The sequence below is a fragment of the Protopterus annectens genome, chromosome 3.part0, assembly GCF_019279795.1.
Source record: "Protopterus annectens isolate FY-2018-M chromosome 3.part0, PAN1.0, whole genome shotgun sequence".
Lineage (NCBI taxonomy): Eukaryota > Metazoa > Chordata > Ceratodontiformes > Protopteridae > Protopterus > Protopterus annectens.
The window spans coordinates 751,042,610-751,062,705 of record NC_056731.1 but is presented as its reverse complement, the minus strand read 5'-3'; the positions used below and the strand labels follow the sequence as shown (position 1 = coordinate 751,062,705).

The window sequence follows — 20,096 nt, the reverse complement described above, 5'->3', positions numbered from 1 at the left end:
CCAGTACATAGGCCTATCATTTCCTTTATGTGTATACCAGGCCTGACACAGTGTACAGACCTATCATTTCCTTTATGTGTCTATACCAGGCTTGACACAAAAAACAGTGTACAAGCCTATCATTTCCTTTATGTGTATACCAGGCCTGACACAAGCAGTATACAGATATCCCATTCCCCTTATGTGTATACCAGGCCTGACAGAAACAGTGTACAAGCCTATCATTTATTTTATGTGTATACCAGGCCTGACACAAACAGTGTACAGGTATCTCCTTCCCCTTATGTGTATACCAGGACTTACAAAAACAGTGTACAGGCTTATCATTTGCTTCATGTGTATATTAGGCCTGACACAAGCAGTATACAGGTCTATCATTTGCTTTATGAGTATACCAGGCCTGACACAAATAGTGTATAGGCCGATCAATTTTTTTATGCATATACCATGCCTGACACAAGCAGTATACGGGTATCCCAGTCCCCTTATGTGTATACCAGGTCTGACACAAACAATGTACAGGCCTATAATTTCCTTTATGTGTATACTATGCCTGACACAAACAGTGTACAGGCCTATCATTTCCTTTATGTGTATACCAGGCCTGACACAAACAATGTACAGACCTCTCATTTCTTTTATGTGTATGACAGGCTTGACACAGTGTACAGGCCTATCATTTCCTTTATGTGTATACCAGGCCTGACACAAACAATGTACAGGCTTATCATCTCCTTTATGTGTATACCAGGCCTGACAAAAACAGTGTAAAGGCCTGTCATTTCCTTTATATGTATACCAGGCCTGACACAAACAGTGTACAGGCCTATCATTTCCTTTATGTGTATACCAGGCCTGACACAAGCAGTGTACAGGCCTCTCATTTCCTTTAAGTGTGTACCAGGCCTGGCACAAACAGTGTACAGGCCTGTCATTTCCTTTATGTGCAAGGTAACCATTTTGTTACCAGACCCAAACTGGGGCACTTGAGGGCCACCCCAAGAAGCCAGGTCTGCAATCCCATTCTCCTGGCCCCCATGGGAGTGGAGATAGAGCCACCATTTCATCTCACATTGGGGCTGGCAGGTTGGCCTTCCATCCTTCACCCAGCACCATGGGGATGCCACTCTGTGAATGGCACCACCCAGCAGGCAGGAGGCCACATGCCAGAAGGCTCAAAGAGATGCACATTTGTCAGTGCCTGGCACCATGGGGGAGAGAGACTGAGGTATGCTGCAAAATGCACAGGGATGGGGGACCCAGCACTATCTCCCCTGTGAGGTTGAAAGCCCTAGGTTCAAGGCAAAGGGGAACCAGTGTCACAGAAGTCTGGATGAGGGACTGTCTGAGGCTTTGTGGCCCAGCAGAGTTCCATGAGGCTGGGAAGATCCCCTGTGTGGCTCCAAGAGCATGTGCAACATTGCATGATTTGGCAACAGTCAGGCGATATGTAACCCTGGAAAAGAGCTCTTTCTGCTGGGTAGTAGTTTAAGCCTGTAGGGGGTCCATCCCAATGGAAGTCTGGAAGGGAGAGGTGGAAAGTGACTGGAACAGGGTAGTTCCCACCTGGGTTAGGGGTATGGACCATGCCTCTGGGAAGTAAGTCTGGAAGGATAGAAAGGCAGATAGTGGCAGGACTGGGTGGGGGAGGGGTCAGGCAGAGCTCCCCATAGCAGAAGTCCTTAAGGGAGCGACTGGCAGATAGCAGCAGGACTTGGAGAGCTCCTGCCTGGGTGAAAGGGATCAGGCAGAGCTCTCCATGATGGAAGTCCTTGAAGAAGCACCATGGCGGAGGGGCCTGGAGAGCTCCTGCTGGGGTGAAGGCATCCAACATGACCTTATAACTGACAGAATCCTTGAAAGATCTCAAAGTCCCCAGACCTGCTCTAGATGGGAAAGCAGGGGACTCTGAAGCCCTCATGAGAGTGGATCTGCTCCTCAACCGCTGAGGGACTTCCAGAGAGATGGACGGGATCAGAGGGAAGCTCCCCTGAGAAGGTGAGTTGGCATGAGCAATCTGGCATGATTTTATAGCCTGCAGGAGACATGGAGGTGGCAGAGTCACTTGACATGGGGGAGTCAAGCAGAGCACCCCACAACAGAAGTCCTGGAGGGAGTAACTGACAGATGGTGGCAGAGCATGGAAGGCTCCTGCCAGGGTGAAGGCATCCGACCTTACCCCATACCCAATGATATCCCCAAAAAATTGCAAAGTCCCCAGAGCTGCTGAGGATGGGAAAGCAGTGGGACTGGCTGCCCCTGGAAGCCAGGTCACCATTCAGACTGAGTGGTCTAAACTGGGACATTTCTGAGTTCCAAAGACAATGTTTGGGATTCCAGGACAGAGACTTTCAAACCAGGACTGTCCTAGAAAAACTGGGACTGTTGGTCACCTTGTTTATGTATATACCAGGCCTGACACAAACCGTGTATAGGCCTGGCATTTCCTTTATGTGTATAGCAGGCCTGACACAAACAGTGTACAGGCCTGTCATTTCCTTTATGTGTATACCAGGCCTGACACAAACAGTATACAGGCCTGTCATTTCCTTTATGTGTATACCAGGCCTGACAAAAACAGTGTACAGACTATCATTTCCTTTATGTTTATACCATTACAGACACACACGGTATGCCTGTGTAACATTTCCTTTATGTGTATATTGGGTCTGGCACAAACATTATGCAGATGTCTCTTTCCCCTTATGTGTACACCAGGCCTGACACAAACAGGTCTTATAATTATCTTTATGTGTATACCATGCCTGACGCAGTTTGCAGTTGGTGTAGTTAGAGCAAGATTCACAAAGTTCTGCATTTACTGTCTGAAATCAGGATAAAAACAGTCTTGTTAAGCAGCTTTTCTGACATAAGGCAGGTGCTTCAAATTTAGGAAAGCACCTTTACCAGTGTTATGCTCTTGTATTGGGATAGAGCATAAACAGCAGTCAGTAAAAAAGGGCAGCAGAAAAGTAAAGTAGCTTGAAAAGCTAAGTTACCACACTTCTGTTTTGTTGTGTGTGACAGCACAAATGATGCTACAGCTTTTAAAGCTGCTGCAAGAAAAGAATATACTTTACTTCTGGCCTTTGTCTGTGAAGCAACACTAAGTATATTATAACAGCGTATAAAACATGTCACACTCTTTTCTCTTCATTTTGCAGTGCACTGGAGCAGCTAAATGCTTACAAAAATTATGTAGCAACACAAAATGTATTACATCTTTCAAAGATATCAAACATTTAGCACTCCTTTTATTCTCTATTTGTAACTGGTATGGTCAGTAATAGCTCCATGTACAACACAAGAGATTATGACAGGTCTCTCAGGTCAGAATCAAATTAGCTGTATGTTCTTGAAATGGACATCAAGATTCAGTTTAAGAATTTCTCTTCCATTCTTGCTGTGAAAACCTTGACATCCTTTTATCAAACACACAGCCATTTGATTATGATTGAAACGTCAGTCATAATGCTTTGTGGTTGTATGGCTTTTATTATCCATGCTTCCTGTCGATTTTCAGAGCTACAGACCCTACCATGCAGTCTTTCTGGTATCACTATAGTATCAGGCAATTAGACAAAACTTGTAGCTGTTTACCACAGAATGCAGAACATCTTTAGTAATTATTTAAAGTGACATTGAATGGTGCTTTTTTCATGAAACACAGCATTAGAATGAGGGTTTAGTGTAAACCTGCTATAAGCTACAAGGAGAGTTTTGCAAATCCTGCTCTCAGTGTTTTCACTGTTTGACATTGGTCCATGTTAGATTTGAATAGGGTTAAGGATGAGCTTTGCTTCAGATGCATGAGAAGCCTGTTATTATAAGGTAATCTTTGAGACACATATCTGTCCATCCAACATGTCCTGTGTATGTCACAGAGGAGATTTAGCTCCTTAGAATAGGTATGTCTGATGATGTCGGATGCCATTTGTGTTGCTGATGTGCAACAAATCCATCAGTGTTGGATCAGAGGATGCCTTGAAGGCTACACATAGATTACTGCACAGCAGGCTGTAGGAGACCAAGTAAAGGGATAGGGCTTTGAGAAGGTCTGCAAAGGACTTGTTTATACCCTGTATTCCTTTTGTGAGTAACCTCTGTGGTCTCTCAAGCCATTTTAAGTGCCTGGTCAGGTACATGCCAAAGAGTGAATTGTACTTGATGACTGGTCTGATTAGAGCTGGGTACAGTGGAACAATTACCTCCTTGGTCCTGGATGCTGTAATAAGCTGTGCAATTTCCCCTTTAAATGTCAAAGGACAGTAGTTATGCAGCAACTGACTGTTTCTGTTTGACTTGTATTTTGTGACATGCTATGTTTTACCTTACCAGTATGATAGAAAATACATATTTTATAAAAAGTATTTATTTTTATAGAACATTTTTTGATAGTTGGAAAGTTTTTGGGGGGCAGTAGCATTTAAATATGTATGTATGTATGTGTATATGGTTTCCTATTAGAATCCTGAAACACTATAAGCCTGAAAGTCAAAATCCTGAAAACTAATGACTGAAAATGCAAAATCTCGAAAATGCAAAATCCTGAAAGTCAAAATCCTGAAAACACAAAATGGACATACTGACGTCATTGTGGCTTTGCTATTGTTAGCCCTGTGGTGTTAGGTCATGCGTTGGGTCCAGGTAAGTGTGCGGTTGGTTTTATGTTAGGGTTACGGGCGGTATAAGTGAGTTAGGGTTAGGGTGCAGGTTAGGCATGTATGCAATAGTGACAAATATTGGGGTTAGGGGCGGTTTAAGTGAGTTAGGGTTAGGGCGGGTCAGGTGAGTGTGCGATAGTGACGGACCTTAGGGTTAGGGTTAGGGTCAGGGTCAGTTGGTAGATATTAGTGTCTTTATAGTGACATATTAGCATTATTTGTGTTTTCAGGATTTTGACTTTCAGGATTTTGCATTTTCGAGATTTTGCATTTTCAGTCATTAGTTTTCAGGATTTTGACTTTCAGGCTTATAGTGTTTCAGGATTCTAATAGGGAACCGTATATATATATATATATATATATATATATATATATATATATATATATATATATATATATATATATGGATTCCCTTCACAAACTGAAAGTTTCAAAACTTCGAACTGCAAGTGACCGAGACCATAAGATCAAAGTTTTGAAACTTTAAACATTTTGACTGGAGATCACTGTACAGCACAGAAAGGGAAATTTACCATATTCCTCATTGCAGTGTGATCTCAGAGTTGGTATATTTATTTAGCAGGGGTTATGGGGGGATACAAGGGAGCTTGCCCCCCTGCTAAAACATAAAAAAAATTATTTTTTTTTTATTACAATTTTGAAGTTTCAAAACTTTGATCTTATGTTCTCGACCATTTGCAGTTCAAAATTTTATATATACAGTACATATTTATTTCATGAAGGTGTTCAGCAGACTAAAACAGTAATAGAAGAGAATTCCAAATTTGGGTAAAATGTTAATGAAAAAATTAAGTTTAACTTCAGTGTTGGTCTGCTCAAGACAGGAATTTTCGTAGGCTCCTAGTCTATTGAGAAGTGACATTTAAACAAACCTGACTGACTGCACACACAAAAACCACATGTGCAGTATACACACACACATACACCCACATTTACACAGGTGCAACATATACTTAACATACAAGCACATATATATATATATATATATATATATATATATATATATATATATATATATATATATATATATATGCAAATACACACACAGACCCATATATATATATATATATATATATATATATATATATAAATATATATATATATATATATATATATATATATATATAGGTGCAACATATGCATACACACAAACACAAACAAACACACACACACACACACACACACACACACACACACACACACACACACACACACACACACACACACACACACGCATACATAAAACCATGAACATATGTGTGTATACAAGGGACCATGAACCACAGTGTGTAGTGGAAATGTTGAAAGTCTATTATTTCTTCAGATGCACTTTCTACATATTTTGGGTTTAGCAGGCATGTTGTCAGATATACTAATTGACATAAAATGTTGCTTTAATTTTCTAATATTAATGCTTTACATGGTAATAACAGTAGTTTCTGTTTTTGTGTTTCAATACTATCTGCAGTGAAGAATATTTTGAAGAAATCACAGCACCTCCAAATGAAGAAGGGGAAATAGAATATGAGGCAGATCAAGCATCCATTCCATCAATTCCATACGAGTACAATAATGAAGAGGCAATGATCCCACCTGAAACAAATGCGGGATATAAACAGGATTATTCAGACTACATAAACGGCACTGGTTGGGATTTAATGGATACAGTCAGCAGAACAGCCAAAGGTAAACTCGCTCACATATTAAATCTATAACAAATTTACTTTGATTAATAAAATATTGTGATCTGGCGTCACACAGAAGAAAAACATCTGATGACCTGTTAACACATTTCTGAATAACCATCATGTTTACATCATTTCCCATTGTTCACAAGAAAAAAACATTTTACCAAAAGCTTCTCATGTCTAATACAACAGATATGTGCCAGCATTAACACCCATATTATAAAGAAGTATGTGTCAAAAGTTTGCTTTATTCTTATAAAAGTTTTCACAATTCACAGATTGTAAGAAATTCAGAAAAAGTCACTGATGTATCCCCAGCTGCTCATTAATATTTCAGAAAATATAGTTTAAAATAATACATTTCTTGCAGTATTTGTCAAACTTTGCACTACAAATTCTTCAAATTTTCAGTCCAAAATGATTCATGTCACCATGAATCTCTGCACCGAATTGACCCTTAAATAAAGCACTGATTATTTTGTCTTACAAACTGCTTTCTTTTAAAATGTTATTGTGGTATGGCTATACATAAGCCTTCTCAGAAAACAATAAGTTGCACGGTTAGGTATCAGATGAAGGGCTTCATTTAATTACAAGTTGATTTACGAGGAAGAACTTTTTATAGCATGAAAATATCATAATGATAACCCGTAGAGTAGATTTATAGTTATGACATAACAAATTTACATCTTAATAAACTGAAAAGTCACCAGAGAAGACCCATAACAACTCAAAAAGATACCCACGAACATAGTATATATTTAAAAAGACTGCGAGAACCATAGTCTAAGGGTATAGGCATCATACGCAAGGCAGTAAGATGTAGTATGCAATGATGTGAATTACATAAATGAAAACAACCAAACATACTACAGAACTTATGAATAATGAGAATATTCATGCATAACTCCTGGCACATTTATTCTGTTTTTATAAAATCCCAGTTCACTTCAGATACCTTCTTGACAAAGTAAACAATCGTAATCTTTTCCTCATTAAGTGCTTTTCATGGAAAACACAACACATTTAAACTGCAACTTCCCTCATCTTTCAGAATGCACTATATAAACAAAATTTTAGCCACATAATGCATTGACTATATATATATATATATATATATATATATATATATATATATCTATATATATATATATATATAAACTGTAAGCAGAAAACAAACCCTCTCTTCAGAGACATATACAGCTGCAAGCATGTTTTGTCAAGATTTCTAAAAAATATATATATATTTGTTTTAATAGGGAAGGCATAAAACAAACAGATACACCACAAAATAAGTATTTGCTTTCGGACCTAATCTAACATCTTTGTAATTCATGTACCCAAAATAAGAAAAAATCAAAAATGTAACATGTTTTAAAAATACGTATTACCAAATGGAGATAAAATAGGTGAAAACATTCGCAAGGAGTGATTATAAAACTGCAATCTCCTATACTAAATGAAACAGTCTCTTGTGCCCCCAAATTGAAACTTAGAGCTGTTAGGTTATGATTTTTGCCTTTCATTTTGTAATTGGAATAGATGTACCTTGCTTTTGATATTTGAATGTTTTAAATGTTATAAAGAATTTTTGAAAAAATGTGAAAATCTATGTGTGTATATATATATATATATATATATATATAGTTATATATAGTTATATTTACGTATATATGAGTATATATGAATACAAGTTTATTAGTTTTTTTATATACAATTTTTTAATATAATATATATTTTAAAAATAGTTTATTTAAGCTTGCTTAAATTTTTATTGAATGATTGGGAAAGTTGTTTTATTGGTAGTTTGTAGGGGCTTTTTTTGTATAAATGGATGCATTTTCTACTGCTGTTTTAACATCTGAAGAAGTCTTAACTGGGGATGAAAACATGGTGATATGTTAAAACATTTATATTCAGTTTTTGTTTATTTAGTAATTAAAGTTTGTTTTAACTCTGGTTGAGTGCTGGATTGTCTTTCCAAAGCACCTTCTTTTGGATTTTATGTGTTTGTGTTATTCTGGGCATGTTTTTTTTTACCTTTTGGTTACTGGTCATGATGTTAAGGATACAGAAGGATTTCTTGTTTCACCGGGGATTGTGAAAGCAAGAGGCGGAGATGTCCGCGATATAAGAAAACTGGTTGGTCAGCTTACTCAGCTCATTGATTTAATCACTCCAATTTGCCATTCTATGGGTTCCTCTGCCCCCCCAGTATTTCATTGTCTGGTAATTAGGAGGTGTGTTCAGAAGGAGGCAATGGCGGACAGAGTAAGTGTGGATATAGTAATGATAATGGCATTTGTTCTCAACAAGGGTATAGTTTGAACAGTGAAAGAGATACCAAAGGGTTTCCTAACATTTTGCTTAATAGCAGCAGTGATTGAACTGTGGAGAAGGGGAAAGACTTGCCAGTGAACAGATTAATCAGAGACAAGGTGACTGTTATTTAAATAATGCTCACAATGAAAGAGACTATGATTTTGGTGTATTGTTTACTAAGACGTATTATTTTAATGTGCATGAGCAAGTTATTGATGCTGGTTATGTGGACACGTATTCTAATAATATATAAAAGCTACACAATATTATGCTTAAGTATTGAACTTTGGGTTTGGATACTGCTTATTTGAAAGAGTGCATTAATTTAGGGATTGCACCAAAATGGTTGTGTGTGTGTGTGTGTGTGTGTGTGTGTGTGTGTGTGTGTGTGTGTGTGTGTGTGTGTGTGTGTGTATGTGTGTGTGCAAGCACCATAATAATCTTGAAGATGGCTCTAAATTTCATAAACAGTTTTCATTATTTTTGATAAGTGTGGAAATGAAATTATGAGATCTATCATTAAGCAAAATGAAAGGGATATGTCGACACTATTTGAGCAGATTGAACGTATCAACCAGTGTACAGTAAATGATTTGATGTTCACTGTTAAGCAGGAGACAAACAAATATTTTGAGTTAAGGGGCAAGATCGATAAGTGTAAAATTATTTTCAATAGGAAAAATAGGAAATTGGATAGGGATAGGATAAAATATGAGGAACATCATAGCTATCCTAAACTCAAGGCCTTTATGAACTACCAGAGGAAATGGGATGGTGTTAATGAAAGAACAGACTGTTCTTTTAATTTTATTAGTAATTATAATAGAGGCCAACAGCAGGAGAGAAGGGAAATAAGAGAGTCTAATGAATATGCAGGTTCTTTTGATTTGAATGACCCTTTAGAATTTCCCACTTTTCAAAGGTTGGCGAGGCTGAAAAACAAACAACCCATTTATTACAATTACAACCAGTGGAGAGGGGCAAAGAGAGATAATGATAGATGCAGGCATGTCTACAGTTAGTGTAATTATTAAGGATGGTTTTACATTAAGTTTTAATGGTTATAATATTTATAATTATAGCAAATTGAATATTAATGGACCCCATTTTAATTTATTTTCTAAAGGTTTTTAATTTATTTTCTAAAGGTTTTTAATTTATTTTCTAAAGGTTTTAAATTTATCCCTAGAAGAGAATGCAGTATCAGTAGAGTTATTATTGATGTTATTTCTGCATAAAAAGAATTTAGAATTAATGTTTGATGGACATAATATGGAGCCTAGTAATAGTAATATTTTGAAGAGGAAAAGTACATATAATCCCCCTTACACAATCAATTAAAGAACTTTGAAGTACTGGCGGAAAAAGAGTTAAGAGAAGGGATCCAGCAGAATAAAGTTTTTTTTTAATTTAAGTAATGATGAGAGAGGGTTACTTGAGGAGATTAGAAAGAATAAGTTCTTGAGGGTGATGAAGCCCGATAAGGGTAAGGGATCAGTATTTATGGATGTTATTACAAATGAAGCTAAGATGATGGATATTTTACAGGATGTTAATAAATATGTTAGGGTGTCAAAAATTAAATTAATATTGCCTATAGAAGAATCTATTTGGAGGTAAAAGGTTTATTATATGAGGTGTTAAATGATTTGGAGACATATACATTTTTAAATAATGAGAAACCTTGTGTCCCCTCGATTTTTGGCATCCCTAAAGTGCATAAAGATTTACTGGCTCCAGCACTTAGGCCTATTGTATCAATTGAAGGGTCTATAACTTCCCCTTTAGCTAAGTTTCTGGATTTTAAACTTAAAAATATATCAATGGAAGGCACAAACATTTTGACAGATTCATGGAACTTCTTGAAGAGTGTTAAACAGAATCTATATAATGATAAAATGATTTTTATTACAGTAGATATAGTGGATTTATTTACTTCCATACCCCATGAACAAGGGATGGAACAGTTTGAGGAAGCATTAATGGCAAAAGGAGGGCTTACAAATAATGATTTTCGTACCTGCCTAGAGAGTATTGAGATTGTTTTGAGAAGGAATTTTATATACTTCGAAAGGGGAATTTTTTCAACAAATAAGTGGGGTAGCCATGGGTGCAAGATGCACACCCAGTTATGGTAATATTATTTTATCCATTTGGGAATAGAAGTATATATTGAATTCAGAATATGTAGGTTGTTGGAATTTATATAAACTTTTTTGGATGACATCTGTTTGTTTTGGGTTGATACTGAAGAGAGATTTAAAGATTTATTTTAATTATATTTCTAATTCTACTACCTTTTTGAAATTTACATGAAATTAATTATGATAGGATGAATAATTTGGATGTGACTATTTATAAGAACAATGGGAGATTTAGGTCTAAGGTCTATAAAAAGGAGACCTTTTCTAATTCATATCTTTATTTTTTACAAGTGCATATCCTTACCACCAAAAGAAGAGTACTGTTAAGGGTCAATATGTAAGGGTGAGTAGGATGACCTAGATTTTAAATGTGAATGTGAATTTATGGAAGGTATGTTTCGGGAGAAAGGCTTCCCTGAAAGACTTGTATATGAATTTCAGCATGAAATGGTTAATGGTAGGAAGAAAAAATCTGCAAACATATTTGAAACTATTCCCATTCTTCTATCAATATTAATGTAAATAAAGAAAGATAATTTATAGTAGATGAAAAAGTGCATTTGTGACAGATTTTACTGGTGATGCACATATTATTAAGAACATTATTGAGAAAGAATGGACAAAATTCGCAAGTTTATTTAATTTGGGTGTTATTTTTGATAAACCCCTCAAATGTATTTTTAGGAAGGGTCCTAATATTAAGGACTTATTAGATCATAATCAGATTGATATTAATCATAATTGGCAGAAAAAAGTGGGTACTTTTAAATATGGATCTTGCCCACAGTGTCCTTAGGTTATTAATGCTGAAGGTATTTATGTAGACAGTAGAGACAAATATATCATAGGCAAGACTTTTAGTACTTGTAATGCTAGTGAGGTTGTGTATATTGCATTGTGTGATGCATTTTATGTTGGTAAGACAGAAAGGAAACTTAGAAAAAGAATATATTAGCATAGTTACAAAATAAGAACTAAGAATCAAAAGAATGCTTTGTTTAAATACACCCCGGTGTGTGAATTTGCTAAGTTTTTATTTTTCATATTAGAAGTACCAGTTGACGTTAGATGAGGATCATGGGAGACTAAAATTGAATACAAAGAGGTGTATTGGCAGATTATTTTAGAAGCCAATACATAACCAGGACTAAATGAAACAGTCTCTCTTGCCCCTGTTTTGAAACTTAGAACTGCTAGGTTATGATTTTTGCCTTTCATTTTGTATATTTATATTTATATATTGGAACATAGACCTGGTAGGTTATGATTTTTGCCCTTTATTATCCACTATATTTATATAGTTTTGTTGATTTTTTTTGTTTCATAGTGTCACTTCGTCATGAGATAGTTTCATTTTTTTAGATTAATTTATATTTTAGGCGTGTTTATATTTGTCTTGCTTACAAGGCAGTCATGGACCCTGCCCTACTAGAGATGCTTCATATCCGTAAGTCTAACTCCTCATGCATTACCGGCTCGAAAGGCCTGAATCTAATATGCAACATCAACAAAACCTGCTAGAGACACAGGTTTATTTCCCAGAGGCTGCCCTGTCTCTGGAATAGACCTCTCATACATGTCAAATAGAGCACCTTGCTGACACTCTTCAAGCGCAGCCTTGATTAGTGGATGGTAAACCACAAATTTGTCCCAGGGTTCCACCTGTGTCCCTTATTGACAGGGGCTAAAGGTGCTGACTAAGGTTTCTTTTGGAGATACTCTTGGCTAGGCTTGTAAGGGCCCCAAGGCCATTAGCCTAGTAACCTCCTAAGATCCTATGGGAATTAGAACATTTGATGTTGTTATAGGTTTGGACACTAGATGGAGACAAAGTATAGTTGGACTATTTGTGCCTTGCTTTTGACCTTTGAATGTTTTAGATGTTATAATTTAAAGTATTTTTGAAAATTATGAAATATATATATATATATATATATATATATATATATATATATATATATATATATATATATATATACAATGCTTTGCCAGAGATGGCCTGTACCTGTCACCCTTGGGATTCTGGATACTGGCTAAGGCTCTTGCCACCCCTATGTGCCTTTTTAGGCTAGGTTTAAATGACAAATTCACCACCGTAACAGGTACAAGCAAGCAAAATCTGAGGGTAATGCTACTCAATGCTAGAATTCTACACCTAAAAATGCATTCACTCGAGGCACTCCTTAAAATGGAGCACATCGACATCTGTTCAGTGACAGACACCTGGTTCAAGGCTCCAGAGAGCACCCTGCATTACTAGGCTATAATTCATACCACACCTTTCGTCCACCTAACCTGGACCAAAATACTAAGGGTGGAGGCGTGTCCATATTCATTATGGACATCCACACCTCCAGGCTAGTTGCTCAGCATAATGCATCCGAGATTATCCAAGTGCAACTAACTCTGGGCAAGACCGCAATCCAAATTGTAACTTTCTACCGATCCCCCACCATGACCCCAGGATTCCCACTGCTCATTTACTGATACACTGGAAAACATTAGGGTACAACCCAACACCCTAATAATGGGCAATTTCAACTACCCGACCATTAACTTGGAAAACTGTTCATGTACCAACTCTTTTGCTCAACGTTTTCTGGAATTCATAAATTCCAATGCCTTGGATCAATTTATCCACACCCCCACCAGGGGCAGCAATATCCTAGACCTGGTCATTACCAACATGGGCAACCGGTGTTCCACACCAGAGGTCAAATCCTCGTTGGTCAGATCCGACCACAAGCTAATCAGCTTAGACATCCACATCCCACACCCATTAGGTAAACCACGGTAAAAAATTTCTCCAAAGCCAGCTCCACGCTTCTTCACAATACCCATGGAGACAGACAATAGAGGTATGACTGCTGAATCCTACACAAATGCACTTTATAAGCACTGACATGAGTGCATGGATCGTGCTATCCCTAACAGAACCAAGATGATAGCCTCCAAAAAAAGGAAGTCAATCTGGTGGTCCCCTGCCATAAACAAATTCAACAACAAAAGAAAGAAACTGTTTAAAAAAAAAGAGTAAAATACCATGACTGGAAGAACTCCCTAGTCAGCCTCAGTAAGAAGCTGAGATCCCTCATAAAATCCTCCAAAGCTAGTTATGAAAACAAAATTGCCACTGATTCTAAAGACAACCTCAAAGCATTCTATAGCTATGTCAAGAATCTCAGTGGCAACACTCAGATCTGCTCTGAAATAAAGCACAATGGCACTAAATATACAGAACCAACTGATACTGCCAACATCCTGGCAGACAGGTTCAGTGCTAACTTTACCCCCCCTCACACCCTAAAGGGCCCATATCTATATACCAGAAGAATGTAAAGTTCCTGTAATCACGGCTGCACAGGTAAAAAACACACTCTCCAAAGCCAAGAACACAGCATCCATGGGGCCTGATATCCCAGACTGTGTTCTACATGAACTACAGAATGAACTGGCACCCCACCTAAGCACCATATTCAATCATAGCCTCACCTCAGGCTTTGTGCCGACTGAATGGTGCACAGTGACGGTTATCCCACTCCACAAAGGGGGAGCCACCATGGACCCCGGGAACTACCACCCCATTAGCCTAATGAGCTTGGTCTGCAAGGCCATGGAATGTATCATCATGGGAACTTATAAACAAAGACATTGGTAATCTCCAAACTTTGGATCCCACCCAGTTCAGGTTTGTAGAAGGCAGATCATGTCTCCTAAACCCGACTGACTTCTTTGAAGTCGTCACCAAAGCTGTAGATAAGGGTAAGGTTGTTCACACAGCCTATCTAGATCTTGCCAAGGCTTTTGAGGCCATCCCCCACTCTGCATTTCTAGATAAACTCACTAAACTAGGTATAAATCCCTGTCACAAGATGAGTTGCCAACTGGCTCACTGACAGAACCCACACTGTGAAAGTAGCAGATTCCAAATCCGACTTCAGACCAGTGACAAGTGGAGTACCAAAGGGTTCAATCCTGGGTCCTCTCCTGTTTGGTATCTACTTTTCTGAAGTACAGGCTAACACAGAAGGTCATTAGCTAATGAAGTTTGCAGATGACTGCAAATTAAAAGCCATAATTGAAACTCCTAACAATGTGAACATCCTACAAAAGAGCCTCACTGAGACAGATGCCTGGTGTCAAAGTCATGGCCTCAAACTCAATGCCAAAAAGTGCATTGTCATCCCCTTTGGTAAAAAATCTGTACCCATGAGCTACCACATAGGTGGTAGTCTACTTAACACCGAAAGTGTGATAAGAGACCTTGGGACACAGGTGGACAGTAGTCTCTCCTTTGATAATCACATTGCCACAGTAGTCAGGAAATCCTTCTACGTGGCACACCTCATCACAAAAGGTTTCTCATTCAGGAAAAAAGAGGTCATTGTTCCCCTCTACTCATCACTCATTAGACCCATTATAGAGTACAATGCCCCTTTTGGTATGTACCTCACAAGACATCTACAACAACTGGAAAGGCTGCAGAAATAACTCACAAAGAGGATTACTGGCTTCAAACAGATGCCCTACGCAGACTGTCTCAAAAAACTCCAGCTTTACTCCATCGCATATCGCCTACTCAGAGGCAATCTCTGCCTAGCATACAAAGCTATGTCAAACCTAGAGCTGTTGGACATGCTCTACTTAAAGAAATCCCAATCTCTCCGAGCAACATGCTCTAGGGACCTAACCTTATCACCACAATAAACAGAACATGCTGGAGGGATAGATTCCTCTCCCAGAGACTTCCCATACTCTGGAACAAACTACCTATCTATATCAAACAAAGCTCCTCATTAGCACTCTTCAAGAAAAATCTTGATGATTGCATGGGAAATAGGAAATTCACCCCGGGGATCACCTCTGTGGCTCTGATCGACAGGGGCACAGGAAAATAATTTTCTTGGGTGGCGAAAGCCATGATACCTTTTTGGCTAGGCTTGTATAGACCCTAAGGCTGATAACCTAGTACCTACCTATGAACCTACATACATATATATATATATATATATATATATATATATATATATATATATATAAAAACCTGTGTGTGTGTGTGTGTGTGTGTATAGTTATATTTATGTATATATATGAGGTCAAATGTATTAGTTATTTATATACAATTTTTTAATACATTTTAAAAAAAAGTTTATTTAAGCTTGATTTATTTTTTGTTGAATAATTGGGAAAGTTGTTTTATTGGTAACTCGTAGGGGCTTTTTTGTGTAAATGAATGCATTTTCTACTGCTATTTTTCATCTGAAGAAGTCTCAAGTGGAGACGAAAATGTTGTGATACGTTAATGCGTTTATCTTCTGTTGTTGTTTATTTGGTAATTAAAGTTTGTTTTAAACCTGGTCGAGTGCTGGATTGTCTTTCCAAAGTGCCTTGTTTTGGATTTTACGCAGTCTCCTAAAGTTTACTATAAAGTGCCAGATGTCCCAGGTGGTCAAACACCACTGTGTTGAAGCCAGGGATGTGGGCCTCTTGTAGTTTACACAGGCTGAACCTTGTGCTTGACTCTAATATGTGTTCAGACGAGTTGCAGCAGCCTTGGGGAGAGAGTAGAGCTGCTGCACCTTACCTGAAGGCAGTAGCTGAGTTTGAACAAGGTCGGTCCAGCACTTAGAGGAAGGAGAAAGGGGTCTAAGAGTAGCTTAGCATTTCAGGCAATGATTGGGAGTGATATTTAAGTAGGGGGTTAGGGTTAATGGGGCAGGTAGTGGGTTTAGAATTAGGGAGTGAATGGGGACATTATACCTGTCAACCAACTAGTGCAAGAAATCTGGACAAAACCAAAAATAATGGGTGTATAAAGGCCCAAAATCTGGAACATATTTTAATTATTGTTCACATAAACTTAGAAAGTTGCTAGAATAACAAGCTTTCTGTTAGTATTCATTTTCTGAAGGATATCAAGTCTGAAGCACAACTATTTGTCATTATTAGTGACTTCAGTTCTCAGGACTTTCCAAAGTACCACAAATCGTATGAAAGACAGACCAAAAATATGAGACAAAATTCCAGGCATTCTGCAAAAATCTGGACAGTTGAGAAGTATGTATACTGCAGCTTGCAAGATGTCTACACAGCCTACGCATTGCAAAGTCATCATTTAAATGATTTACAAATGACTCAAAACACATAGTCAAGGATTAACGGAAGGTTTTCTTGAAAAAAAAAAAAAAATATATATATATATATATGTGTGTGTGTGTGTGTGTGTGTGTGTGTGTGTGTGTGTGTGTGTGTGTGTGTGTGTGTAAGAACATAGCTGTATGAAAAAAATCTGATTTTCAACACGACTGCAATCCTTTCCTGTTGATAGTTAAGCCCAGTGGTGTCATTTAAGTTAACTGAACTTCTAAAGCTACTCCTATTCCTTTCTCACTTACTACTGTTAGTTATTAATAATTAATCATACTGTGAAGGTACTATCCTTAAACTAATTAAAGTTCATTTACTATCCTATTCATGCATATATTACTCAGTAACTGTATAATGAGATGCCCAGTTTACCACCACACCTCTCAACTGTCCAGATATTCACAGAATGTCCAGATTTTTGGCTCATATTTTTGGTCTGTTCCTAGTAAAATTTGTGGTTTTCTGGCAAATCACTGGAATGATCTGAGGATTGAGGTCACTAAATAATGACACACATTTGAGTTTCAGACTTCAAATCTTTCATAAAATTTACTTTAAAACAAACACTGCCAGGCTAGCAACTTTCTAAGTGTATAAGAGCAATATTTAAAATATGTCCCTATATTTGGTCCTTTGTACCCCACTTTGTTGGGTTTTGTCCAGATATCTTGCACTAAGAGGTTGAGAGGTATGTTTACCACTTTTTCATATTACTTTTAAAACCTCTCTTGCTCATACTAGAACCAGTAATCTGAAATTATGCTGTGACTCATTTCATTAACACTTGATGTGCCGAGTCATTTTCAGCAAAGCTGGAAACTGTTGATGACTGATTTTTCACATCCTGTTGTGTTACACATACTGTGTTGTGTTTTGACTAATGTCAGTGAGGTCAAGCAGCTTAAAGAGAAAAACTGAGTTTTTTTTTTAAAGCAATGGTTCTCTTTACTCCAAGTCTGTTCAGTGTCGGAGTTAATATATTTAGAGATCAGTGTATGGGGTGGAGCCATAGCAGGCCTTAGGCATAGGCCAACTAGGCAGCCACCTAAGGCGCCGCTATAGCAGGGGTGCTTTTCCAGTATTTATTTGGTGTAGGTAGACCAGGATGGGAGCACCAGGTGGTATGGTGGGGGCACCGTAGAGCCCTTTTGCCTAGGGTATCAGCTGACCTAAGGCCGCTCCTGGGTGGAGCCCCTTAATTATAGCTGCAAACTGCATTTATTTGTATTCCCTGCATTGTTTTGTAAACAATATTTTGTGGCTTCAGTGTTCTGTAGTTTAATATTTATTTTTATAGTTGAGTTTCAACAAAACAAAACACAGGAACATAAATATCAACCATCATAACCTAGAAATGGTCTAGAATTTAGTCACAAAGAGACAAAATAGAACACTTACTGTCTATTTTAAAAGAAAGCTTATGAAAGGCGATGCCAGTAACATTCTACTCAACAGTCCAGAGGACATCAACAAGCTTCTGAATCAAGAAAACTGTACAGAACCTGAAATGCTACCTACACAGTCTGCATTGAAAGAGTAAGGAGAACCACCGTAGATGAAGTCAGAGAAAGCAGCAGGCTCAAATAAAGTCTCTGCAGATAAGATCAAGACATGCAGTGGAGAAGTAGCTCCTGAGGGACCCCATCACAGTACATAGGGAGATAGAGATGTGTATCCAGATGACTGAAGGATAAGAATCCCACTGCTAGCACACAAGACCAAATGGGATATTCACAAGTGCAGGCAATGCAGAGGTATCAGACTGCTGTTACACTGCATGTAAGTGCTGGAGGTGGTGACTGATAAATATGCAGAGGAGTAGAAAGTAATATGGGAGATAAGCATCTCAGATTCAGATAAGGATGGAACACAATCAACCAGATGTTTTCAGTGAAATACATAGTGGAGAAGAAGCTGAGAACAAAGAAGGAATCCGTTTGGTCATTCCAAGTCCTTGAGAAACCATATGACAAGCTCTCAAGGAAGCTGATTTGGGCAGTCCTGAAAGAGTCTGAAGTCCTGGAAACTTTGGTAGAATTAGAGCGGGCTATGTACGTGGATCTAACAATTAAATAAGACTCACAGAGAGGTTCTCGGTGGGAGTGGGTGTGCATCAGGTCTCATCTATGAGCCCACTGCTTTTCATAGTGGTGACAGACTACATTAGCAAATGGCTCAGAGAGGATAGATCAAAAAGGTTGCATTATACAGATGATGCAGCATTGCAAGCAGACTCTGAACAGGAACATCCACAAATGATATGATGCTGAAATGCAAAACTGAAAGCAGATGGAATCAAACTTGGCACAGGCAAGACAGTGATCATGGCAGAAAATGGGGGGGGGGGGTCAGAAGAATCTTAAACCTGAAATATAAGGCAAAACAACAGAACAAGTTATCAAATTCAGCTACCTGGAAGGCAGGAGGTGGAGGAGAAGGGAAGTCTTGTTTGTCTCATCAGCTGAATCTTTGATTTGTTTCATGTGGTTGCAGCTTCAGGGAACTGAGACCCAATAAAAGCATAGAGGAAGCATCTTGTTTCTTTTTTTGTGCATTAACAGTCTTTGAATCTCATCTTTAATGGGAAGGGAAGTAAATTAATTGTTTCCCAAATCTAATGCTATAGTGTGCAGTACTCCCCTCTTGGGCTTGTTTGGGGCCCAGAGAAACTTCCTGAGGATTCCCCCAAAGTACGTTTCCGTTCTCTTATGATGAATCTCTATGAGCACATAGCAAAATAAATAAATAAATAAAATAAAATAAAGTTTTTACATATTTAAAGGCCACTGGCATAGAAGGAATGAAAAAAACTGCATAAAGTTGCTATGGAGGATGAGAAGTATATTTCTAAGACATTACTCTTAAGGTCCATTTTTAACCTGAGGCAAAGCTAAAACTCTAAAAGTCAGACTGATTAAGAGCTAAACTAGTATCCAGGTTTAGAATAAGTAAAATCAGTAATTTCTATACAAAAAGTCTGGTCACCGTTCATTTGTTTCCTTTTGTCCTTCTCTGATTATTTATGCTACTCCATGCTTCAGAAATAACTGGTTTATTCATTCTGCGCTGCTTAGCCTGTAAACGTTTTGGCCTGGTAAGTAGAGACACTG

General features: G+C 37.8%; 1 protein-coding gene across 1 annotated transcript in view; it reads left to right on the top strand.

Annotated features, from left to right (window-relative positions):
- Positions 1-20,096, top strand: part of LOC122796539 (collagen alpha-6(VI) chain-like) — a 52,430-nt gene that overhangs the window by 12,573 nt on the left and 19,761 nt on the right. Inside the window, exon 3 of the mRNA XM_044065099.1 lies at positions 6,154-6,371. Within this exon, the coding sequence (XP_043921034.1) occupies positions 6,154-6,371 (218 nt within the window). The remainder of the gene's footprint in view (positions 1-6,153; positions 6,372-20,096) is intronic.